The 27,294-nt window shown below is 36.7% G+C and overlaps 1 protein-coding gene across 2 annotated transcripts in view; it reads left to right on the top strand.

Annotated features, from left to right (window-relative positions):
* The window catches only part of LOC145678564 (putative peptidoglycan muropeptide transporter SLC46), a 29,031-nt gene extending 3,545 nt beyond the window's left edge, over positions 1–25,486 (top strand). Inside the window, exons 2-6 of one of the 2 annotated variants that reach the window (XM_081748866.1) lie at positions 1,392–1,493; positions 4,840–4,977; positions 9,151–9,234; positions 22,030–22,186; positions 25,277–25,486. In XM_081748866.1, the coding sequence (XP_081604992.1) occupies positions 1,392–1,493; positions 4,840–4,977; positions 9,151–9,234; positions 22,030–22,186; positions 25,277–25,376 (581 nt within the window). In that variant the 3' untranslated portion in view covers positions 25,377–25,486. The other variant, XM_081748867.1, reaches the window with a different exon arrangement.
* Positions 25,487–27,294: the final 1,808 nt, after the last annotated feature.

Raw genomic sequence — 27,294 nt, 5'->3', positions numbered from 1 at the left:
AAAAAAGAAAAAAAAGAAAAGAAAAATATCGAAAGGTACACACAATCCGTACGCAAAGTTTCAATCTGATGTCTTGAAAATTAAAGGCGTCAAAAATTTTTGAAATTTGACTTTAAAAATTCACGCCCCTCCGCCCCCACTTGGCACCGCCAAGTTGACAATCCGGTTTCAAAATGCATCTGGGTCCATTCTTGACTTGGCTAATAAAAAACGGCTTAAATACCTGTTATAGAACGTAAATAAGCGGTCAAAGACGATACTACGCCATGGTAACAAAAGTTACCTAAAATCCTAATAAGGTAACACATCAAAAGATCAGTACATATTAGAGCAAAGTACAACACAAGTTTCCTTCATTCTACAGTTACTGAAAGTGCTTTATATGTTTGCACATAACATAAATATGACATTTTTTGTATTTATTTTTTGCACTTAGATGCTTGTATAGCACTTTTGTCAAGTTATTCATGGGTCACTTTGGATCGATTTGCACTTAAAACGTTAACATATGCACAGACTTCATATTATATGAAAACAGAATCAATTTCGGCATCACTGCACTAAAGGGGGAGGACTTCGGCCGAGTCAGTCCTCTGCCTACGCCATTGATTGTTATTAACCATCAACTTCGTTCCTTTCATTTACATAAGTGGATGCACATAATTGCTATTTTATTAGCCTACCATACTATTTCATGTCTGTGAGCGGTGGCTCAGTGCGGCGACTACTGTGGGAAACTTGGTTTGGGAGTGAGGGGGATGATGGACGGTAGGGTGGGAGAGTAACAGGTGCGAACGAGTACACAGTTCGGTTAAACGGTCGTTCGGTTGACCGACGTTCGGATAATCGACGCTCTACTGTATTAATAATAAAGTGTAATATATATATATGTAGCCTAATCATGAATTAATCTGAAGAAGGGACGTCTCGTGAATAGGGCAGGTGGGGGCTTCCTTCACAAAGTTTCCAATAATTATGTGGTCTGGAATTGTCATGGAGAACAAAGAATTCGTCATGTCTTGAGGCATATTAGGGACGTTTTGCTTTGAATGCTCAATTTAAGTTGAGTAATTTTGTTCGGTAGCGTTCAGCATTAACCATTTGACTTGCTTGCAGCAGTTCATAATAGACTATACTGACTTGATCCCACCAAATGATGAGCATGAACGAATCCTGTTGTGGTATTCATGTCGATTGTTCGCCGGTGCACTTTGTAAGCACCTAACAGTATAATCTAAAAAACAAAAAATAATATAATGCTTATGACATATTTTAGTTATTAAGATACACGAAATATGTCAGAATTTATAATTGCTCTACCATAATGAAATTTAGCATAATTACAACGAAATAGTATATCTATATTAAGATTTAAAATTTATTTTCTATAGGTGAACTTAGCGTACTGTATCTCTTTGTACGCACGAAGTTTGGTTGGGAAGAAGTGGAATTTGGTTTCTACGCTGCCTTTAAGATGTTAATTACAGCAATAGGTAAGTTAAACAATTTAATTCTATTAAGAAATTGAAATTCTAGTTTCTATTACTATTATTATTTTCCGAAATCGTGATAATGAGCACAACATAGCAAATTGGAATCCACAGTGCTACATTACTTAGAAAGCACTATAAAATATAGAGGTCAACATTAATAATATTGTTCATCACCGGAAAATTTGAACGCCTGCCAACTACTATGTTAGATAAGAAGTGGTAAACAACATTTCAATAGCAGAAACTTTATTAAGTACTATTTTCTAAGTACTGATGTTTTGGTAATATTCTTAGATTTTAGAAATTGTGAAAAAAATAAGTAATAATATTCTTATCTTCTATTTTTTGTAACTTACCAGTAATAATTGAGTATTGTCTTAACAAATAGTGACACCATATTCCTTTGGAATATCTTTAATATGTAAGTAAGAATCAGATGTGCTCTTGCAGTAGCTTTCCTCTTTCAGACATGACCCAATTCCAAATTTTCACACCATCTGCATCGAATTTTAAAATTCCTCTTGGGGGTTGAATCAATTGACCGTGATTCCAAATCCAATAGCTCCTTCTTTCAATCCATTCTCTAGGAAATAGGTTATACATTCAGTACCGCACAATTTCTGCATAATGAGGGTCCTATGGTTCATTAAGACTATTAAGTTTTTCTATATTTCTAGAAAGGGCTTTATTAAATATACGTATATATTCTTCGCAAATTTTTAATCAGTATGTTTCTAGAAATAATCATAATGCTATTTTTCTGTATAGATAAAGTGAATACGTGGTTTTACATTACCTTACATAATTTTCGATTCATATGAGTATTTGTAATTTCAAATATAGTCAAACTTGGATAGTAGGATCCTAAAGTATTACAAACTTAATTGCACTTATAGATATGTCACTTATCGAATTTCAAGGTTGAAACAGATGATGTTTCATTTATAGACATACTAATGAAGGACAAGATTCCTAGTAATAGAGATTTCTCAGCTATACAGGTTCCACTTATCTGGGTTTGATTGAACTGAGTTGAACTAACAATACAAAACATCTGCTGAGTGACGATGTAATTGAGCTGAGCGAAGCGAAGCTCTTATACTCGGGTTAGCCGTTTGGTTGTCCGCGAACTCCTCCTAGACCGTTTGGCCGATCTCAACCAAACTTAGCACGCTGATAGAGTATGTCGTGCTGAGTGACAACATAGGTCGAAGTAAAAAATCCGATGTACCATCGAAAAATTATCACCGAAAAACGCTTGCATAGACTTAACATGGGGAAAAAGTTTTCACGCGATTTTTTTGTCAACAATTAAAAATGGCATTTATTATTGCCTAATGGCCAGGAATGATTACGTAGTTTAAGCTCGCTCAGCTCATTTCATTGCAATCGGGTACATCCATTGCATTCCTAGTTTTAAATGAAAGATAATTCAGTTTCATTCACATTAATAAGATATACATAGGTTTATGAGCAAGCAATGACATTTTGTCAACTACAGAGCACTGATTGTATTACTATAATACGTACTATAAGAATAACATAACATAATATAGAGAAGATGTAGTGAAGAGTACGGGATGAAATTAAAAGCTTTGAAAGAACACAGAAGTGATTGAGACCAAATAACTGTGATAATTACAGTAGCTGAAGAACAAATAATTTGTTTCTGCTATGGAAGTAGAGATGAAATATGAACGAGAAATAAAAGCAAGAGTATACGTGCCAAAGCGAGAGAAAAGTTTTAAAATTTCCATGTTGGCCACCAACCTATGGTTGAGATGAATAAGAAGAAGACGTATCAAAGAAGAAAAATAGTTTAAGAAAAATTCGTTTTGGAGTTGATTTTGAGTTTAACATTCCTTTCAACAGCTAGCTATATGGCTTTCTGAAGGAAGAGCTGAGAAAATGATTTGTAAAATTTTCCGTGTTGTAGAAGATCGTACTGTATGCGACGCTGAAACATGAACAGTACGAAAAAGCAATGACGAACAATTAGAAGTATTCGAAATTTGAATGTACAGAAGAATGGAGAGATTATCTGGATGGAATGAGAAACCTATGAGAAAATATTGGAAAGAATAAGGAAAGAAAGGACTGTTGGAGGCAATTGAGGAAAAACGAAAGAAAGTGTTGTGATCGGTAACAGTAAATAATATTGCACGTGCATTTCTGGTGTAAAAGTTGTCAGTTGTTTTATAAATAAATATGGTTGGACCTCCTTTATATTGTTAGGATTGTTTTGGTAACGATTTTAAAAACATTTTGGAATAAGTGTTGTTGAAGCTTAGTGCTTACTGTTCATGAATGTATGTTGATTAGATTGAAGTTTAGCTTTCCTTTGAGCAGCGAAGCTATGTGAGACTTGAACCTATAAGTTAATGTGAGATCCGAATCACGTGAGTTCTCACTAGGAATTGAACCCGGATATCTTCTGCACCTAGGCGCGTATGCTAACCATTTTTCCGTAAGAACATTTGTACCATTTAAATGTAAACAGTTAGTAGATTTTTTGAAATAATTAAGGAAATGTATGGACGTGTTAAAGAGAAGTATTATTTAATAATATTCAAGTGAAGCAGCCGAATATATGGTGCAGATATAAACAGACAGAATGGAAAATCAAGTAATTTCGTAATTTCTGGTGAGAACGAAAATACAAGATTGCAAAACATGCATTTTCGACTCCAAATATTAATAGTATGACTGTCAGGTGGAAAAGCATAGGCCGCTATATGATTCACTTTAATTTTCATTGAATGAGTTTCTTTACCTTCATTACTTTTGATCTATTAACGCTTTGAAGTTTCTCTTTTTCGAAAATTTGAATAAAAATTACAAATCACTCTTTCATTACGTTTATGATTTAACGGAAAATGTAATCAGTTTAAATCCCATTATGTAGCACGTTTCTTCGGGATCCACCGGAAACAAATGATGAAAGCACATTAAATTTGATACATCCATTAGTATGGTGCATTTCTATTTTGGTCAACTGGATAGTATTCTAAAGTAACTACTTTAGTATTGATAATTAAGTCATTTCAGCCAAATTCCTTTCCTGATTAATCTTCCAAGTAAATGTGAGCCAAACTACAATATTTATTTGGATAACCAGATAAATTTAGAAGAGATTTTTTACTACGACTGAGCAGGTACTTCATTCATGTGAGAAAAAACATGTTATACAGAAAAAATCAGAGATAATGTAAGAAAACAGTTGGTTGGTGGACGAAATGAGACCATGTTGAATTGAAATTTATCAATTTGCTATAAACCAGTAATGGTAGAATATTTAATTAATTATGAAATTGTGTTAATATTCCGTTTATTAATTTATTTTCAGGAACAATGCTATCTGTGTTTATCTTTAGTCGTTACTTCCATTTACCAGACGCAGTAACAGGAGTAATTGCAGGATTCAGTCAAGTGGGAGCTGCACTTTTCCAAGTCTTCATTAACGTTGGTTGGCTCATGTATCTAGGTAAATAGCGCTTCTATAGCTATAGCTTTTATTCACTATGTCTACTTACATTGGTTTAAATATTACGGAAAAAATTACACATTTGAATTGTGGGCAAACTTTTATTAGACTTCCAAACCATGTTATGCGTAAGTATGAGAAATCTTATAGACGAAAATTTCCGTCCGTCTGTCCGTCTGAAAATTTTTCTTGAAACACATAATGATACATCAAACATCCGCAACATAAATGTGGGGGGAAAATATATCAGTAGTTGAAGAAATGAAGATAATGGGAACAGAAAATAAAAACGCTGAGAAAATATATTTTCCACATCAACCCGATATACCGGATGTATTAAATTCGGAGCCATGGGCCAATTCCTTTATAAGTAAAGATACGAAAAAAAGAGGGAAGTTGTTGGAAGTAAGTTGCTTCCGAACTAAAATGGTGGATTTTCCCCAATCGCACTACCAGTTGGGCTCCACACTGATACAGCACGCTATGTTAAATTAAAAAGCTAAGTTCGAAAGGAATCAAAGGGCACGCACAAATGAGACGTTGAATGTGCACATTGTTGTGTGAGGAAAGCTAAGACACCTTGAATCTGTCTCCTAACAATGCTGTGTTGTTGGTATGGTGAGGTGCCAAAAGAATGACTACTAAACTGACAACGTTGCTTTTTTATTAATTTAACATAGGGCGACTTATCAGTGTCGAGTTTACACGGGTAGTGCGATTGGAAAACTTCCACCATTTTAGATTGAAAACCTATTTTCGACAACTTTACTCTCTTTCCATTTTCGGTATCTTCACTCATAACAAAGTTGGACACGAGCCTGAACTTTTGATAGATCCGGTAGTTCAGGAATTTTTAGCATAGGGAGAACTTTCTACTACTGAAGCACAATTCCACACACTGGACAACAGGATATGTTGAGGTAATTCAATAATGTTACAAATTTAAGACTTTGACCAAGGACGTCGCGCACCGGGTTTCCAAAATCGAGAAAAAGCTTTCACAGTTCACGACTGAGAGATCTCAGTGTATGGAATACCACTCAGACTTAGCGGGTGTTCGGGAGTCCTGCCCCGGAAATTTTTAAAAATTAGCCCTCCAGAAAATTTAGGTTTAGGAAGTTTTGAAAAAATCTATCTACTTTGATGAGAGAAAGTGACGTAACTGCTCTAAGGTTCTAACCCCCGATTTAAGTTCTCGTAACGGTATTTGGAACATCGATCATTTGTGATATAAGTCGTACGAGAAATTTTAGCTGAAAATACCACGGAAAAATGCTCATTCAATTTTTCACTTGAAAAATCGTTAGCTACACAATTCAGGAATCTTAAGTATTTTTATGCCTGTGTTCGAAAGTTATCATTTAGGAAACGAGTGGAATATTGGAATTTTCCCTATCCTCTTTCTTTTTCTTTTCTTTCCTCTTTTTTTTATTTCCTCTTTTCTTCCTGGGAGTGCTCGATCATCAAAGCACCGCCAAAGTAGGCGTTCTTTACTTCTTATTTAAAGGAAATGGTCAAATGGTTTCTTTCGTGAGTGGATAGATAATTTCTATATATGAAAAGGGGAAAGGGAAAAAGGATTTTCCCATTTTTCTGCTCTGGATTCTGAATTCAATAAAGGGGAAAGTGATATTATGGTAACATAATAAAACAGCTAAAATATTTAACAAACTACAGTAGTAATCCAACCAAATGAAAACGTTCCGTCCTTATTGTATACAGTAATTTTACACTCTTGTGGTGTCCCTGGAGTAGAAAATTCAGAAAATAGTGTGGACATCACTACAGACTACAGAAACACCATCTTATTGATAGCAACATTAGAAAAGCAAATAACTATAGTTCTGATAAATCAGTATAAATAACCCTTTTTTTTACTTCTCTTAAATTAAGCAGTGTTTGTATTAGGTGATTAGAAAAATATTTAGAAAAGTATTCTTGATGTATTTTATGTGAATATATATTGTTATTCCATGAATTGAAGATCGAGCCACCAGTTTGCACCTAAAATAAGGAAGTTTCAGTTAATGTTTGATATTGTATGTCTAGGCAGTAACTAACTAAATATGGCTTTTCAGTCCAACAAATGGAAATACTTGTTAAAATAACAATGATAGTATTAAAGGAAATTAAATTCAACCTGCTGAATTTGGACATACCATTATGAATCACCAAATGTCCAAATTAGCTCGCAAAATTCATTCCAAGGAATGAGATGTTACTGAAAGAAACTAGCTCAGTAGCAGATGAACATTGAGAATTAACAATAACAATCGTGACAATGACAGTTTAGAAACAGCAGTAGAAATTTTCAAATATTAGTGGTAATATCCAACGTGAAATTATCCTAAAACATCTTCGCGAACGACGTTAGGTAAGTCCTATCGATTGATGACATTCCCAAGAGCTATTACCTGATTAGAAAAAAAGGGAACGTTAAATAGTTTATCTTGATATCTTGTCACGACACGCAAACGAGCCTTTGTTTGACAGAATTTTGACCTATGATGACAGTTAAAACACTGCAATCTCAAGCGCTCTAGATGATCTTCCTTTAGTTACCTTAAAAGCACCATTGCACCTCAAGTTCTCGCAATGTGGCAAAGGGTCTGGTGAATGGCAAAGGGAGTTATAGATTTTGTAAAGGGTGGTCCGGAAGTGGGCGTACCCCCCCTTTAGTTTCAACAGTATAGTGTTATGGTAGAATATCTGTACACAGTTACCTTGAAGTCTTAAGAGTCATAAACATAGGCATGATCACCATCCATGTCGTAACACAGCTGAATTCTGTGCCAAGTTCTCGCAGATGTTTTGCGGAGATACTCCAGAGTCGCGAGAGTGAAGCCGTGTTCCACAGCTGCTCGTAATTCCTGCGTTGTGTGATATCGAGTGTTTCCTACTTGTTGCTTTATGAAACCCCAGAGGACATTGTCTGGTGTCGTCAGATCGAGACTTCTTGGAGGCCTGGCAAAGGAAGCTGGTGAAGATGCACAACCTCTTCCAATCCAGCGGTCAGGAAAAGTTTGATTCAAGTAATTGCACACAAACAGCAGAAAACAAATGAACATGGATAGCAATGTTGCTAGACAATGCCAAGCAATGTTACCAGACAATGCCAAGCAATGTTACCAGACAATGCCAAGCAATGTTACCAGACAATGCCAAGCAATGTTGCCAAATAAATGTGCGTAAAGTCTAAAACCGACAGAAAACACCAATTAGGGGTATGCCCACTTTCGGACCATTCTGTACCTGAATGTGGGTGTAGCATTATCGGAGACACTCTCCACAGGTTGAGAGAATTTAGCTGACTCTTTAAAAAAGAAATGTGTACTAGTGGCAGGAAAAGTATGATATTTCTCCAACCTAACGTTAACTTTCAGTGACAAGAGTGACCAAAGACACAAGTATGCGTGGAAGACTGCTTCACACACCCCATTGGTTTTGTTGATACGGATTACTAATAGCTTCAGCTCTGGGCAACGATTTCCGAAATGAAGCTATTACTGACAAAAATAAAATGTGAAATTCTGTATATGGTTTTCGTCAAAGAAACTATCCATTGGAATGGTTTGTAATCTCCACCATGAAGAGAAAAGATGACCTGAAAACTTGCTTCTTTCCTGAAAATTTAGTTTTGCAGAGTGTGTGGTTTCAATTTACTTATGTCTAAAATACCAACAACTTTTCCGGTTACTTGTAGCCATAGTAGCCATATTCAAGACCTGTATTATGGTTTCAAACCTTGAAATAAGAATAAATTGAAAACAGGAGTTTGGGTGAAAGAGGAAATTATATACGAAATAAGCATTTGATTAACATTGTTTGCTAATTAGTTTAATAGTTCTTGATGGGAAATTATTTGCCACGTGAGTGGTATGATTGTTAGCCAAATATTTAAAGAACGTGATCAAAGCATCACAGAAATTAGAGAAAACAGCTGCGAGGTTACTTTTCATCACAAGGATCTTACATATTTTTTCTGACTAAATTTTTGCATATTTGGTACAGTGCACGTTTAGCATTGGTCATTTTCAGTTTATAAAATAATATTGACTTTTCCTTCACTTATACACAGAGAAAGGTCATTTTAAGAACTTACTTGTTAGTCTAGATAATTGTCATCTTATCATAGTACTTCTTAATGATATTATCTGCATTCTTTCATTTCAGTTCCTTTTGTGGATTTCATATCAGGTGCTGGCTTAGTTGTTATGAGAGCAATTTTATCAAAAATTCTTCTTAAAAACGAGTTGGGTAAGTATTTTATGTTTTATTATAGATGCCAAATTTTCGAATCAATCATATCGTATTTCTCGAGAGTTTTCTGTATTAAAACAACTGCAAATGTTTCTGTGTTTGACAGCTTCCTCTCTCTTTGTATAGTCATGTCCAAAATGATTGTTGCATATCTATAACTGTCTTCTTGTAAGAATATAATTTGATGATGGTTTTGCAGGGTACTTTTAATACTGATACTATGAGTATAATCGGGAAATGTATATTTGTGGTAAATTTCATAGGAAACGAATAGTAAATACGAAGATTATAATGAGTAAAACAAAATGTTGTTAAATGAACAAGAAAGTTTTATTTTCGTTTTATTGTTCTTACCTACTGCTCTTTTAACATGAAATTTACCACACATATATCTTTGTCGATTATACACATACTAAAAATTATAAGAAATACCGAGCGAAATCGTTATCAAGTTATATTCCTACAACCAGTGTTGGGCAAAATCAATTGAAATCAATTGCAATTGATCAATCATATGAAAGTAATGCTCTGAAAATTAATTGCAATTGATTCCAATTGCAATTGATTTCAATTTGTAATTAACAATTAATTTCAATTGCAATTGAATTCAATCATAAAATTTGCAATTAAATTTTCGTCAATTGTTAATTGTTAATTGGTCACCAGGCAATTGAAACTTTTAATTGTTAATTGCCAATCGCAAAGGGTGCAATTGAAACATTTAATTGTTAATTGCAATTGACAATTGAAACTTGTAATTGTTAATTGTAATTGTTAATTGCAATTGAAATCAGCAATTAAAACTGAAGAGAAGAAGATGTGTGTGTATTGTATTGTCCATTTGTTACTGTTTTACATATTTCAAATAAAGTACTTATAAGAAATGCTGGATAACTACCATTCCTTTGCCACTCTGGGAAGAAAGCCGTGAAACTAAGTACTTTTTAAATATATTATGTTTATGGTTTTATCCCCCTCGAAAGAACTCTATATGCCCGTCAAGCATACAGCAAGGATGGGCACGAGCGAGTTCGAGCGCGCTTTCTTTAAAACTCGACTCGACTTAAGCAGACATCTTTGAGCTCGGCTCGAGAACTCGGCTTGAAACATTTCTCCCAATTCGACTCGAATTCAGATCGAGTTTCCAGTCGAGTGAGCCAAAACGAGCCAATTTGAGCTAAATCCTTTGTGTAGTTCCAAGTACTACTCTCTTCACGTATCCTACATAGACAATATAATTATCAATGATACTATTATTACTACTACTATAACTAATTATTATAATAACACCGTGTATAAACATGAAATATAGGTGGTTTGTATCTGAATACTAAAAATTAGTTGACTGTCGATCTCGGTCGTCAAGAAATCTTCAGGAGACAGGGACATCGGTGACGAGACACTAGGTTTTGAGTTCAGGAGGAGCTAGTATTCGGGCTCGATTCAAAAATTGTTAAAAGTTATAGGACTCCAGCCAAACATGTTCAAAACTGCTCGACCCAGGTTTAGGGTTGCCAACGACTCAAGCGGCTCTCTCACAGCTCATTAACTTATCGAGCCGAATCGAGAAGTGAGCCGAGCCAACAGCTTATCCAGCCGAGCCAGCTCGAGCCAATGGCTCACACGATCCGAACCGAACCGAGCTGATGGCTTACCCCAACCGAGCCGGTTCGAGCCATCGGCTCAGTTGAGCTTACTCGAACCCAGCCTATGGACTCGTCTCAACTGAGTTGGTTCGAATCATTGGCTCAAATCGAGCCGAGTCGATGACTCGTCCCTACGGAGCCGGCTCAAGCCATCGGCTCAATTCAGCCCAGTCGATGGGTCATCCCAACCATGCCAGGTCAAGCTCTTCGCTCAGTTAAACCGAGCCGAGCCGGTTGACATCACTATCCCGATTGGGCATCGACTTTGGCTAAAAAATTGAATCTTGCAGTTCTCAGCCTTGATGGTTAGAACTACAGTATATACTTATATTGGTGCTCACAGCATCATTAACTTGTTCCGCCCCAACGAATTTCGATTCGAGGTACTTTTTTTTTTTTTTTTTGCATCTTTTGTGCGGGTTTTGTGTCGCTTTGTGCGCCTATTCCCACATTTTGTGCGTCACTGGAAATGGTCAAAATGGGCCTAAAATTATGGCGGAGCAAGTTATTACTGTTCCACCACCAATGAATTTCGAGGTCGTTTCCTTCACATCGTTTTGTGCCGTTTTGTGCGTCTACTTCCCCGTTTTATGCGTCATGGGAAGTGGGTTAAAATGAGTCCCCAAGGTGGGACGAAAATGAATCACTGTTCCATCACCAACGAATTTCGAGGTCGCTTCTTTCGCATCGTTTAGTGCCAGTTTCTTGCCGTTTTGAGCGCGTATTTTCACGTTTTCTGCGTCACCGGAAGTGGATCAAAATGGGCTTCCAAGATGGGACGAAAACGACCAAGAGTTCCGCCACTATCGAATAACGAGGTCGTTTCCTTCACATCGCGTACCCTTTGTGCGCCTATTTCGACGTTTTGTGCGTCACCGGAAAAGAGTTAAACTGGCCTTTAAAGTGGGAGTTAAATGACTCACTGCTCCGCCACTACCGAATTTCGATGTCCTTCCTTTCGCATTGAGTGCCTGTTTTGTGCCGTTATGTGTCCCTATTTCCACGTTTTGTGTGTTAGCAGAAGTGTGTCAAGATGAGCCTCCAAGGTGTGACGAAAATGACCCACTGTTTCGACACTATCGAATTTCTAGATCGTTTCTTTCGCATCGCTTAGTGCCTTTTTTAAATTTTCTGCACCTATTTCTCGTCTTGTGCATCCGAGTGAGTTAAACAGGCCTTTAAAGTGGGAGTTAAATGGCTCACTGTTTCGCCACTATCGAATTTCGGGGTCGTTTCTTTCGCATCGTTAATGCCTGTTCTGTACGTTTTGTGCATCGCCGGAAGTGAGTCAAAATGGACCTACGAATATAACGAAACACGTTAATGCTGTTCCGCCACCAACGAAATTGGAGGACGTTTCCTTCACATCGTTTAATATGTATATTTTCACCGTTCGGTTCGCCTACTTCCACGTTTTGAGCATCACCAGAAATGCGTTAAAATGGTCCATCAAGGTGTGAAGAAGAGAAATTGTTCCGCCACTATCGAATTTGAAGGTCGTTTCTTTCGCATCGTATAATGCCTGTTTTGTACAGTTTTGTGCTCCTATTTCCACTTTAGTGCGACAACGATAATGGGTCCAAATGGCCTACAAGTATAGCGGAAGAACTTAATGCTGTTCCCTCACTATCGAATGTCAAGGTCGTTTCCTTCACATTTTTATGCATAATTTGTGTCGTTTTGTGCATCAGTGGAAGTGGCTCAAAATGGACCTTGAAAGTGGGATGAATATGTGTGTTTCGGCCGTATTTGTAGGTCCTCTTTGACCTACTTTCGGTGGCGCACAAAACGTGAAACTATGCGCAGAAACGGTAAAAAACATGCACTAAACAATACGAAAAAATCGACCTCGAAATTCGATACTGGTGCAACAGTGGGTCCTTTTTCTTCACACATTCAATGCCCATTTTGACCCACTACCATTGATTCACTAAACGTAGAAATAGGCTTACAAAACGGTAGAAAACACGCACAAGACGATGTGAAGGAAACGACCTCGAAATCGTTCCTGACGGAACAGCATTAACATGTTGCGCCATATTTGTAGGATAACATTGACCCATTTTCGGTGACGCACAAAACGTGGAAATAGGCTCAGAAAACAACACAAAAATGGAAATTTAGCTTAGTTACATGGAAATTTTAGGTTTGTACGATACCCTTAATTATATGGAAAATTTTATACATTTTTCCTTTACGTTGGTCTACTTTACGTTGATTTGGGACTTTCAAATTTTATTCTTTTTTTTTCCACTGAAAAGTATCTATAATTCAACAAGGAAATAATTATCAATGCTAATTATAATAATTATCTATATAATTGAATTCATTGTAATTTGGTCCATGACAAACACTTTACCATTTCGTACTAGCTGTTATGCTCGCACAGATCAGATAAACTATCAATGTAAACAAACTGAACAGCGGGACAACAATTAAGAAACATTTCTAAAATTGGATATATTTTGTGTGAATATATATCCAACAACGTATATGTGTTTTCATTGGGAAGGCCCAAGAGGCTGAATTTGAACGTAAACACTATCGGGGGTGTCACTATAAGTACTGAGCAACCCCGATAAATATGGATTCCACACAAATATTGGTCATTTTGTACTGCTTTTACATGTCCCGGCGAACGCCCCCTCAGACACCCTTGGTTCGAATTGTGAAAAAAAATCTCCTCTGGCCCCCAGCCGATACCGCGAAGACTATGAATGTGACACTAACATCTGCAATTTTCTATTACTTTTTACATATACCGGTAAAAGCCCCTATGATCCTCTGGTTCCAATTTTGCAAAAAAAAAAAAAAAAAAAAAAAAAAAGCCTTTGGCCCGCAGCCGATGGGGGCTGTATTTGAAAGTCAACGCCTGTGGAAGTATCACCGTTTATCTCAGCGACAGCGAAAAGTATGGATTTGACACTAATATCGGTCATTTTCCATTATTTTTACATGTCTCACAATTCTCCACCCCCGGTGACTCCCGGCCTGCATACAATGGTGGCTAAATTTGAAAATCATCGCTAATGAAAGTATCACCATTGATCTCAGCGACTGCGAAAACTACGTATTTGACACTAATATCGGTCATTGTGGACTATTTTTACAATTTTTGTGATCCCCTTTATAATGTTCCCGTTCCTTAGCTGATGGGAGCTAAGTGTGAAAGTAAACGCGGTCTTGAGTTACACCATTGAGCTCCGCGACTCTGAAAGCTATGGATTTGACATTAATATAGGTCATTTTCGATTAGTTTTACATGTCTCAGAATTCCCCCCTCTGGTTACCTAAGGCCCGCATACAACGGTGGATGAATTTGAAAGTCATCGCTAATCGTAGTGTCACCATCAATCTCGGCGACCTCGAAAACTATGGATTTGACACTAATATCGGTCATTTTGGATTACTTTTACATTTCGGTAACCCCCTCCCCCCGTTGACCCCCGGCCCGCAGCCGAATAGGGTGAATTTGGAAGTTAATGCGATCGGAGTTTCACCATTGATCTCAGCGACCGCGAAAACTATGAAATCGACACTAATATCGGTTATTTTCTACTACTTTTACATGTCCCGGTAAACGCCTCCCTCAGACCCCCTGGTTCGAATTTTGTCAAAAACGCTTCTCCTTGGTGTGGAACCTGGACCAAGGTACCCGTGATCAAAATTTGGTTACTCTCTGTCAACTTGTCTGGTCCCCAGGCCGGACCCGGTAAACGTCCCCCTGAGACCTCTCTACTTCGAAATTTCTTCGTCTAGATCAGGGGCCTAGACCAAGCTACCTGTGACCAAGCTTTGAAAAGTTTCGGTCCACTCGTCTGGTCCACAGGCCCCACAAAGATAGATAAACAGACACAAACAAACTCTTTATTTTATTTATATTAGAAAGGTCAGATCCGCCGTTATTGTAATAGGGCGGTGCTTGAGCCAGAGATGGAGTGGGTCAGTGGGTCAAGTAGGTCAAGTTTTCTGAGTGGGTCAGTGGGTCGTGGGTCAACAGCATGTGACCTACTGTAACCCACCACCCACCGTGACCCACTGCGACCCACAACCCACCGTGACCCACTGCGACCCACCACCCACCATGACCCACTGTGACCCACCACCCACCATGACCCACTGTGACCCACGGACTCAATATGATCTACCGACCCTCTCTGCTCACTGCATTGTAGACAGTATCTTCTGAATGGTAAATTTGTCTTCGTTTTACTTCCAAGACCTTCATTTCCCTTTCTTTTTCACTTGTTTCTGTCTATTTACCTGAGGTGAGTATATCTAAACAAGTGAAAAAAGAACTTCAGGCACTTTTGGATATTGATATTTTCAATTGTAATAATAGCAATAGGACTTATACTACTACCTGGCTTTCGAGATTTGTGAGTTTTTAGAGGAGCTATCTACTGGAAAAAGTAATTTTTGAATCACTGTAATATATAAATTATTATATAAAAAATTGAATGTAACTATGTGTGCCTGATCACCACGGTCAAATTGCAAAGTCAAATGCAATTACTTTTGGTATATAGTTAGACCTTAATCGAAATTGGGATGTTATATTGCTTTTATTATAATGCATAATATCCTAAGTAGATAGAGAGGATCCTAATTTTTGCGAAAAAAAAAAAAATGAGTATCTCGCAAACCGTTAAACTTACGGAGCTGAAATTCAGTGTATTAACTCTTTATTGAAAATAAACAGAATCTGTCCTAGCATTTTTTTAAAATTCTCCTTTATATGGGATGGGGGGCACTTTCTATATATGGAAAATTGGTAGTGAGTTGGTTTGTAAAACTGATCGAAAACGATCGATGTTATTTAAGAAAAAAAATCAGAAACAAAAATTTACAGTGCTTGGCTTCATATATCCATTGCTTTCTACTATAATAATTGCTGAAGCTTATGTTTATTATATGGAGCGCTTACAGCACAGGGCAATCAACCCAAAAACTTGTGACTAAAATAGGCATAAAATTTGTACTGTAAGCTTAATTACACGGAAATTTTAAGTTTGGATTGTACGCATAATTATATGGAAAATTTTACACTTTTATTCCTTTTACGTTGGTCTACTTACCTTTATTTGGAACTTTCAAATTTCACCCTTTATTCCACTGAAAAGTATTGATAATTCAACAAGGAAATAATTATACTATGATAATTTAATTGAAATTCATAGTAATTTGGCCCAAGGCAAACAGCAGTGTGGTAATTGAAGGAAAAGAAGGAGGGAAATTCCCATTCACCTCTAAACACTTTCCAGGAACCTTGTTCTCCTTCGCTTTCTAGACTGGGGAGGGAACTTGGTAATGACATCAAACCTTCATGTGTAATTACAAATAGGGATGCGCACGAGACAAGATTTGTGGCTGTCTCGACTCGAAAATGTGCTGTAAAAGTGATGTCTCTACTCGAATAATATATATTTTTCTATTGGAAGAGCCGTGTCTCGACTCGAATTTTGTCAGGAAAATCCTGTCTCGACTAGTCTCGTGCGCATTCCTAACTACAAAAATTAAATTTATAAACAAATAAGAAATCATTAGTTTATCAGGCTTTAATTGATAATTTATTCACAAGATTCCCTATCGAAGGCGTGGTAGATGAAACTTCTGTTCTCCATGAGTCGACCATGCCAACTGATATGGTGGATATGGAAAAGATGTTTTATGGTGATAGAGAGATGATACTTCTTGCTGTGTATTTCAAAACTGACCAAGAAAAATCGTTATCAGACTTAAGTCTAACAAGCAGATTGTCGATGAGGAGTTGCAGAATCGGGTAGAAGTATTATCAATTTCCACGACAGAGTGCGAACGGGGATTTCCCTTTATGAATTTACAGATGACTGATATTAGAAATAGACTAAGTGCTCAAACATTGTCTAACTTGTTGTTCATCAATGTTAATGGCCCACCGCTAGACAAGCTCAAAATAGACGAGCTAGTTATTTCTTGGCTGAAGGATGGACATCATTCCGCTGCGGATGATTTACCACGAAAAAGTTACCAACAGGAAATAAATCCGATTTCAGGTTTGTTTTAAGGTGAAAAATTACGAGCTATAGAAAATGTATAGGCCTACTTGTATTACTAATGGCTAATTACTTATGTTATTCAACTTTGTACCTATTTTTTAGTAAGTCTCTTCTTTGCTTTAGGCAAACTACTTTGAATAAATATTCATAATAATTGCAATTATGCATATCTGTAACTTAAATTTAACGTGGTGTTTTAGTGATTACATAAATTACAATTATGAGCATACTTTATGGAGATGCTCTCACATAGGGTACCCGAGCACCTTTATACACTATGATAAACTGACTTTTGAAGTCTTTTGTGAGAAAAATACTGTGAACTGAGAAACCATAACCTTTTCCATAGTGTACAAGGGTATTTTCCTGCGAATAGAAGTTTCTTTTGGAATGCGTTCAGAAATTAACACTTGCAAGAATACTCTCTTAGTACAAGTATATTTTAGGCACACACTAATTTCCCCCCTCCCCCCAGCTCGAACTGTTTCAATTTCCTCACTGACAAGCACTTTACCATTTTATATCATAAAGGACAGATCCACCGTTATTCTAACAAAGTGGTGCTTGAGCGATTGGCTAGAAATTCAAACTCCGATTAGTGATAATTTCAGTCTTGTTTTATTACAAGTGTAAACTCTTTAGTTAGTACAGAAGAGGTCATGGATCGTGTTCGGAGTTGATGACGATGAATTTTGGTGAGTCAGAATAGGTCACAGTGGATGAGAGTGGTTCATGGTGGGTGGTGGGTCACGGTGGGTCACCGTGGGTGGTGGGTCATGGTGGGTGGTGGGTCAGAGTGGGTCACGGTGGATGGTAGGTCATGGGTCACGGTGGGTGGTGGGTCAGTGGGTCGTATGTCAAGTTTTCATTGGCCCACGCCAACTCTGGCTTGAGCGATTGATCGTAGAAATTCAAACTCCGATGAGTGATAATTTCATAGGTTGTTTTATTACAAGTTTAAACTCTTTAGTCAGTAGAGAAGAGGGCGTGAATCATGGGTCAGAGTTGATGACAATGAGTTTTGTTGGGTCTGTGGGTCACAGTGGGTGAGAGTGGTTCATGGTGGGTGATGGGTCAGAGTGGGTCACGGTGGGTCGTGGGTCACGATGGGTGGTGAGTCAATTGGTCATGGCTAAAGTTTTCATTGACCCACGCCCTCTCTGAACAACAGTGTTGAAAATTAATCTGTGAAAATCAATTGCAATTGATCAATCAATTGAAAGTAATTGCTGTGGAAATCAATTGCAATTGAATTAATTGCCAATTAATTTCAATTGCAATTGAATGACTGAATTCAATTGCAATTACTTTACACTGCAATTACTTTCAATTGATTAATTGCAATTGATTCTCCATTATTAATAGCCAACTGCAATTAACAATTAACCATTAGTTACTTCAATTGTTAATTGCAATTAACAATTAAATTTACAGATTAATTAGATTAATTGTTAATTCTTAATTCAATTGAATTTGCCAAACACTGCCTACAACAACATATTTATAGACATGCGACAATAATTTTGGACATGAGTGTTCATCCAGTCTGTCAACAACGATATGCTGTTAGGAGTGATATATAGAAATGGCTAAAATTATGTTATTTTGTAAAAGCTTAAATGGTGAACTTGAAATTAGATTAAGATGATAATGTGATTATATATATATATATATATATATATATATATATATATATATATATATATATATATATATATATATATATATATATATATACCAAGAACTGCAATATTTTCAAGTAAGTATCATAATGTTGAAGTAAGCTTTTGTTAGTAATTGTTTAAGTAATGAAGTTTTGCTTTGGATCTTAGGCCTAATGGTGACTGTTTCATGGTAGGTTTAGGTTAGGAGGCTACTGGAATGCACATGTGCTGACAATGTGAGTCAGAATTTTACGGAAATGGTAGCATAGCTGCGGTGTGTCGAATTTATTCTGCAGGGAAGTAGATATTATTTCTGAAGGATCCTGGTATTCGACGAGGAGGATAACAAGAGTTGATGAAGAAGCCACAAAAGTTTCACAGTGTTCGGCGAAGGGGTCTACGAGTTGTGGGAAGACAAAGAGACCGAGAAGACGTTGATAAAATCCCAGGAAGGACGATGTTCGACAAGGGTTCGGCGATAACAGAGGAGACAAAAGGCCCGAAAAAGTGTCAAAGAAGGACTAGGTCAAGTGGAGACGGATCTATTTGGAGACACAAACGGAGAAAGTGTTAGAAATGATTATTGAAGTGGGTAGGAAAAGAGGTATAACATTTACGATTTTTTTAAAGAAAAGGTAGGTTCTTAATGTTTTATCTTCAAAATGAAGCAGTTTGTATATAACTTGATTTGTTTTGAGGTATATTATTTGTTAATAGAGATATAATGCGTTTTAAATGTACTTATTATTATATTTGGACTTAAGTTTATAGTATGAAATGTTTTAGATCACTAATAAAAGATTTATTAAAAGTGTTTTGGTTTGACTCTCAGGGTGGTAGACTTATTTCAACTGGGTATCGTAATGTATCAGGTCGTTGCAATGAAAGAATAAACGATTAGGACACTAGTAAAAACTGCCTTCGCTTGGATAAACTTCTTATTGCTTTTTTTAAAAATAGTAATAGCAAAATAGTAATTTAAAAATAGTAATATTGAATAACATCATACACTAGGGATCTTCATTCCTTACAACTTGAATTATAACACGCATGATAGTGTTCAAAAGGTTCGAGATTAAGATGAACCCGAATCGGGATTTGTCGTGTTAATTTCACACTACTTTTTACTTGGTTCGTAGCTCCATATATATATAATTATTATCCTTAAATATTTCTCCGGCACTTATTTTTTCCTCAGACATCCCCATATTTCCTGATGTTGTACTCTGTCGTATGAATTTTCCAAATCAATAAAGACCATAATCAGTTCTTTTAGTTTTTCCTGATGCTTTTCCATAGTTTGTCGTAGTATAAAAATTGCGTCAGGTGCACTCTCTTTTACGCATAAAACCAAATTGTTTTTCTCCCCCTGATGTTTCCTCTCACAATCTCACATCTATAATTTTCTCCCAAGTCTTCATCGTATTTGACATTAGTTTCATTCGTCTGTAGTTTCCACAATCCTATACATGTCCCTTCTCCTTAAAAATAGGTACGATAATACCATCCCTCCATTGACCTAGTATTTTTCCTTGTTCATAAATTTTCTGCATCAGATCCAATGATATCTATACGTTCTATATGAAAACTTTCTATACTGTTACTGTATACCATCAGGATCTCTCACTTTCCCATCTTTATCTTCTTAACGCTTTCCTTACTTCTTCTCGGCTTATTTTTGACGTTGCTCCCATATTTGGAGTCTCATCACTAAAATCTTTTCTTGTGCTTTCTTTATTTCAAAGCTTTTCGAAGTAATTGATCCATCTGTCTTTGATCATGTCTGCATCGGTAAGCACCAATTCTTGGTCATCTTTCATTTGGCTGATATGCATAATATCCTTAGCACATCTCTATATTCGGCTGACCTGTAGCTTCTTCACTCCACCTCTTATTTCGAGTTTATCATACATTTTATCCCAGACTTGCGCTTTTGCTCTAGCCACGGCCCTCTTTTCTGCCTTATTGGTCACCTTGAAGCTATATTTATCCTCTTTTTTCTCTGAAGCATCTCATATTTCCTCTGCTTCTTTCTTCACATTAATAGCTTCTTGTACTTTCTCGTTCCATCACTGTCTCTTTTCCTTGCAGAAGACTCTTTCCTGAACTGAAATCCAAAATATTTTCTGTATGATACTATTGTTTATGCTCCAGCATTCTTACACGTATTCTTCTCGCAGGCTTACTCCTTCCAAAACGCTTTATTTGAAATATCCTCTTAATTTCTCCTCTTTTAGTCTCCACCATCTAATTTTTGACTATCCATTTCGAGGCCTCCTGTTCTATCTATTCGCGAACCTCCAATCAACTCTCACCATTCTATTCTATGGGGCCACACTTTCACCATTTGTTACTTTGTAATTTTTAATTTCCTTGAGATAGGGTTTTTGTCACAAAATATAATTGAATAGATTCTCTTTTTCATTACTCTTGTAAGTCAAAAGGTGCTCCTTCCTCTTCTGAAGGAAGTGTATTGCAAATCATCAAATTGAATGCTATCGCAAAGTGTATTGAATGCTATCACAAATTGTGCTTTCTCTTCCTCGTTTTTCTCCCACCTCCTGGCCACCGTGTATTCTCTCAATCCCTTCACTGATTCTATCGACATACTCATTCAAATCACCACCCACAATTGTTCTTTCTTGTATTGGTATGCTGCTAAGTAGGTGCTCCAAATACTCCCAGAATTCTGTCTTTTCTTGCTCCTCGCAACCTACTTGCGGAGCATATGCCCACACTACATTGATCATTTCGTCCCAGCATATCTTGATAATATTCACTCCATGTCTCCTGTTCACACTAATCATACTACCTTTCATGTCAGCAGAAAAAACAACCTCCACGCCGTTTCTTCATTATCGATTTGCTCCACTATACAGTAACTTGGAGCTATCTCCTAGTTCTCTTTTTCCATCTTATTACTTGAATGCATATGATCCTCAACCTTCTTCTTTTCATAAGTTCTGCAATCTTTCTTTCTCGTCTATTCACCATCACGGCATTATGTATTCTCACTCTTACACTCACGTGAACTAGCTTGTTTAACCGAGGCAGTCCTCGACTCGGTAACCCTTGCCTATTTCTGACAACTCTCCTATTGGATACGACGTAACGTTTTCCAAGATTTTGTTTAGATAAACCATCATGATGGTTTGGGCGTGGTTTTCACAACCGGGTGTTCTTCCACACGTCAGTCTTCCTCACTTTACCAAGTTTGGAACGGTCACCACTTTGGGCTAAATTCCCCTCCTCCCTCCTCAGTGCCTCAGTTAACAGCTATGTCTGGAGTATGGTCTATAAATAAACACAAGACGCGTTTATTAACATTTCAGTCAATTTATGAATTACACTCTGGCCGTTTAGGAACTATATTCTCGCAACCCATAATTTGTCATACTCTTGAGATATTATCAAGTGTTAATTTATTATTTCTCATTCTTTCAGGTAAAGTGATTTCTTTCTTAGGCATGTTGGAATGCATAACATCAGCTTCAGCGAGTCCTGTGTATAATGCCGTCTACTCGAGAATTCTGGAGGAATTCCCTGGTGGTGTCTTTCTTCTTTCTACAGCACTTGGAGTACCAGCCATCATAATATTCGGGTAATGTTACCGCATGTAGTTTTAATCACACCTACTTTAGTGCTAGTTTAATACAAAAGAAGAAAATAATTATTTGTTTTTCTGTCGTCTACAATTTACAAACTAGGGAAATTTAACTTTAAAGAAGATAAATTTTTGTTTACTTAGTGGGAAGTTGTCTCAAAAAATTAAGAACATTAGTCAGATTCCGTATGTCTTCTTGTTTGGATTCTTCACCAACGCAACTTGTAACCAGGGGCGGATCCAGGGGGGGTAGGGGGCGATCGGGGCAATCGCCCACCCAGAAGAGGAAACTTTCTTATTTTATATATATAAATAAAACCCTTGAAAGTAGCAGTATGACAACCTACCGCCCCCCCCCAAGAAGTCGGTCATGGATCCGCCCCCTGCTTGTAACCAGAGCTCCCTCTTGGCTATATGGATAGCGTTCACATCTTTGGCGCCGGAGACTCGAGTTTGATTTCTAGTAGGAGCTCATTTGGTTTGGATCCCACATTAAGCTGAGATCAACGTCTCATATAGTCTTCCTACTGAAGGCAACAAAAACAAGCCTGAAGCAACAAATTGTAATCAACAAAAACAAGCAAGTTGTAACCAATTTGCCTTGCGTAATTAGGCACTACACAACAGCTAGTAGATCAAAGCGGGGAGTGTGGTCATTTTTTCCTCGTTAGTTTAGAAGTGTAAAGGGAAAATTAGAAAGTTGGAGTGAAGAAATAGATTGAGGTTTAGGATTGGCGATACCACGCCATTTTTTTTTTCCAAGAGGCGTTTCTAAACTGATCAACAACCTTGGATCTTATATGAAAAAATAAAATGAGCCTTGTTCTTTATATTCGGAGCATATTATTTGTCATCTATGAGACTTACTCTCGTATAAAAGACTTATCTGTAGAATCATTCGACACTGGCTTTGCGGAAAAAGAAAGAAAAAATGATGAATGAGTCCCATGCCCCTCTAATGTATCAAAGCAAAACAACAAAACAAAATTGAAGAAAAGTGCTTTCAATAGGTAATCACATGAAATTTTCTAGGATTTTCCCGCTTCCCGCAGCAGGTGCATATCGAAGTCGATGTTATAGGCAAGTTATTAGTTCGTTTATTACTATTCAATCCGTAACTGGGTTAACATGTTACAGCTGTCACTAATGTTAATATTATGAGTATCTCCTCCGTACTACCCGGAGACATTTTCCTTAAACAAACACTGACTGTGAGACTTGGCAGATTGGACACAATAACGGCACTGAATACACTGTTACTCACAACACATTCTTCATAACTTTTCCTTCTGTGAAGGTTGACGGATAAAGTTGTTTGCTTTTGTGTTTGTTAGTTTTATTACAAGGACTTAACACAAGTGATTTTGAATTTAGTCACTATCTTCATTTTCGGACCTGCCTCTTGCAGCGTTCTCGTTGTATTTATAATCATATTTAGATCTAAGAATTTTAGATGTAAGATTTTGGTTTGAAAGTTGCAAAAGATGTGCAAAATTTTGATTTTAAAAGGTACATTTTTAAAAAAAAAAAATGCAATTTTTAAATGTAAATATCCCTATACACAGTACCAAATCTAATGGCATCACATATAAAAATTGAGAACTGTGTATTAAAAACACTGACTGAAACAAATCCCAAAACACATTGTTACTAAAAGTTTTAAGTTAAGAAAACTGTTAGACAATATTCAATATATAAAATAGACAATAGACAATGAAATTCAGAAGTTCGAAAAACTTAAAACAGATAACATTTAACGTTTCAATATTGTTTGCAATGAGACCACGTCTCGGTCTCCCTAAGTAAGTCATGTGACTATATGATTTCCGTATCCGTCTTGGGCGCGAAAGAACTGGATTCGATTCCCAGCGAGAGTTGGTGTGGATCTCACGTTAAACTGTATGTCCATGTCTTAAACTAAACGATGAAGTCCAATTCAACGTACCAAACAACCCATCCGGTCACTAAGTAAATATTTGCATGTTAAGAGATTCTCATCAATACCGATTTGATGATAGCCGTGATTCGTCAGTTTGATGTTTCCACCTCGCTGTACTTTCTATTTAATAGCTCTCACTCAACGGGACTGCACCAGTGATGCCAACTTGTGGGAGTTTTTAGCCTTATTTTCTCGAAAAGAGATAATAAGAAACATATATGGGATTTTTCATGTATGCACACAACGAAATTTTATACGTGCGAAAAGTAGACATAATGGTCATGAATAAGCAAGAAATTAATATTTGATAATCAAATTTGAAGTCTTTGCCCAAAGGCTTTCCTTTGCTGTCCGGAAAATGTGTGTAAACGCGGAAATGGTTTGTGAAGTGAGTTAATTATATGTCATGCTCAAAAACTAAGCGCTAAGAAACACAATTTGTGTGCAGGTATTTAAGAAATAAAAAGAAAATAAAACTACAGCAATGAACAAAAATAAAACAGAAAAGCAAAATGCCAAACAAGAAGGAATTAATTTTTATGCGTTTTGGAAACGTGAAAACGAAGTTGTTTTCAGTTTTAGGCATTTCATTTTGCGTAACAAACTAGCTACTAGTTTCCAATTTTTAAAGAAGTGTATTCATAAACTATTTTATAAATTTAGAAGATCGAAATTCACGGATGTTTCGTTTAAGTATTATAAAAAGTGAGCAACATGCAGAAGTTTCATTTTTCATATATATATTTTTTATTAATATAACGTGGGAAATTCAAACAGAAAATAGGACTTTTTGCCTCTCAAGATGGGATTTTGTAATGTTTCACGTTGGTATCACTGGATCGCAGTGAGAAGAAAGTAATTTCATGGCGGGCACGCTCTGTGTTCCTTGTTCAATTATTATATGAATAGAATGCGGAAAAACGAGAGAACGTTTAGAAAATTTCAGAAAGGTGACGATATTGAGAAAGGGTGCTTGCATTTAAAGAAAGTGCAAAAGATGCAATCAAACCATACTTAGAAGTGTTTATTTAATGTTTTCCTTGAAAGACAAACTAATTTGGATATTTTAATAACAACAATAATAATAAGGTGCAATACTTAAAATTCCTAGCTTTAATTACAACAGTTTTTTGTTTCTGTCTTTCCAGAGGTGTTCATATGCTACGGAGGCATGAAGAGAAAGATAAGAAGCCTTCACCAGTTGATATCAACAATACTACAGATAAAGAGGAACTTGAACCTTTGTGATAACCTAATAGATAGAACGTCATTGACATTCAGAAATATTCATTCATCATCAATTATACACAACTACATGTATAAATGTTTACAAATAAATGTTCTCATGTTCACTTGTTGAAAAATCACACACTTTTATTCTGTATGACATGAATACCTTGCATAACGTAGCTTTTGCTCTAACATGTTTTTTTATTATTATACATTTTACAGTGGTGCCCACCCCCACTCATGTCCATGACGCACCCCCCTCAATTGCCTATCCGTAGGTGTTCTTCCATGAAAAAAAAAATCTTTTCGATTAATTTTTACACCCTCTCAAACATATTTATATAGATTTTTAACCCCCCAAATATTTCAATGACGCAGTTTGCGTCATAGCCCCCCTTGTGGGCACCCCTGCATTTTATGAACTTTCAATAAGTAGATGTCTGCGCGGGTGTAAAAAGTCGCATTTGCATTCGTATCGGATCCAAAAAATCTATCCACCCGCACCCACACCCACATCCGTAACATCTAGATCCGCATCCGCAGATAATGATTAACGAAACCCAATTTCATTCTGATGGCAACTTGGCGTGAAGATTTAGTGACATTTTATTATAAGATGTGAATAATCAACAGTGTTTAGAAGAACGATTACTAAAATTCTTGGTTTTTCACGATTATCTGGATTTTTATCAGCCATCCCACATGAACTAAAAATATATCCTCAAAAAGCTATAATGATGCGTAAATCCGCAACCGCGCAGATTTCTATCAATAGCTTTGCAAATTCTAAGTTTTATAATAATCCAATAAAAGCTGTAAATACCATGTATGCATGTATAGATGGATATATTTTAACACGAGTAGAGTGTTGGATTTGTGATATGACGAAATAACTACATCTACAACTGAAAAATGAGAAAACAATGGCTTGGTGGTAGAATGCTCGCCTCTTCTCTTTGAAGCGGGAGACCCGGATTCCACTCCCAGCAGGAGCTCATATAGCCTCGGTGCTGTCAGGGTCACTGAACTCCAGACTAACCAACCAATCAATCTAGTGTGAGGCGATTTGTTTTTTCCTCATATTACAAGAATTCTTTTGTTTATGGTAAGTGTCCTTTCCCTATGTGTACACCATGTCATGTGAATTTTCGGCGGAGAACAGTTTGTCTGTGGGTTCTCTCAGGAACCTCTTACATTCACATTTCATCAGTTTCTTCCAAATCATTCACTTCTGTTAATCCTCCATCTCACATAGCCGTGGGATGTGAAGATGAGTGATTTCTCTTTTACTTTCGAGTGACGATAGGAGAGAGAGTATAATGATCGTGAAAAGAATCGAATTCGAAATTTCGACGAATTTGCACGTTGTATAGCCTTTTAGATACAGAAAACGTTATTTTCGGACATCTATCTATGTGTTCATCCATCCGTTTGTTAATCCCATATAGAGGAAAGTGGGATAGAACCGTGCAGTAGGGTCCAAACGTGGTTTTGTTGTGGATTCAAGGTGAGTGAATGTTCTCTTTCCTACGCAAATTCATTCCTACGAATAGATATTCCTTGCCATTCTTTAATGAAAAATGACTTTTACCATATCTGTGCAGGTATCTTACCCTCACGAAAAATTGTGTATAATAATATGTAATGTACCATTACAGTCAAGGTAATGAAATTTTTGTTTGAGGGGACCCATACTTTTCGAACGTACCGCGTACTGTAAATTTTTCAATACATGATTTTCGGTCTCTGTATTAAATCCGTCTGTTCTTTACTCAAACCCAAATTAATGTGGGAGCCTCGGAATAATCTAGGAAGAATTATATTTCGGGGAATAATTTCTTTCTTATATATTATTTCATTGTAAATTTCTGTATATGGGCATTTCAAATGAATGATTATTGCAATTATACATCTTAATGCGATACAAAAACATGGG

This window comes from Thermobia domestica, chromosome 2 (genome assembly GCF_964235325.1).
Source record: "Thermobia domestica chromosome 2, izTheDome1.hap1.1, whole genome shotgun sequence".
In the NCBI taxonomy this organism is placed as follows: Eukaryota; Metazoa; Arthropoda; class Insecta; order Zygentoma; family Lepismatidae; genus Thermobia; species Thermobia domestica.
Note: the sequence above shows the minus strand (reverse complement) of the source record. Positions and strands in the feature narration are given on the sequence as shown.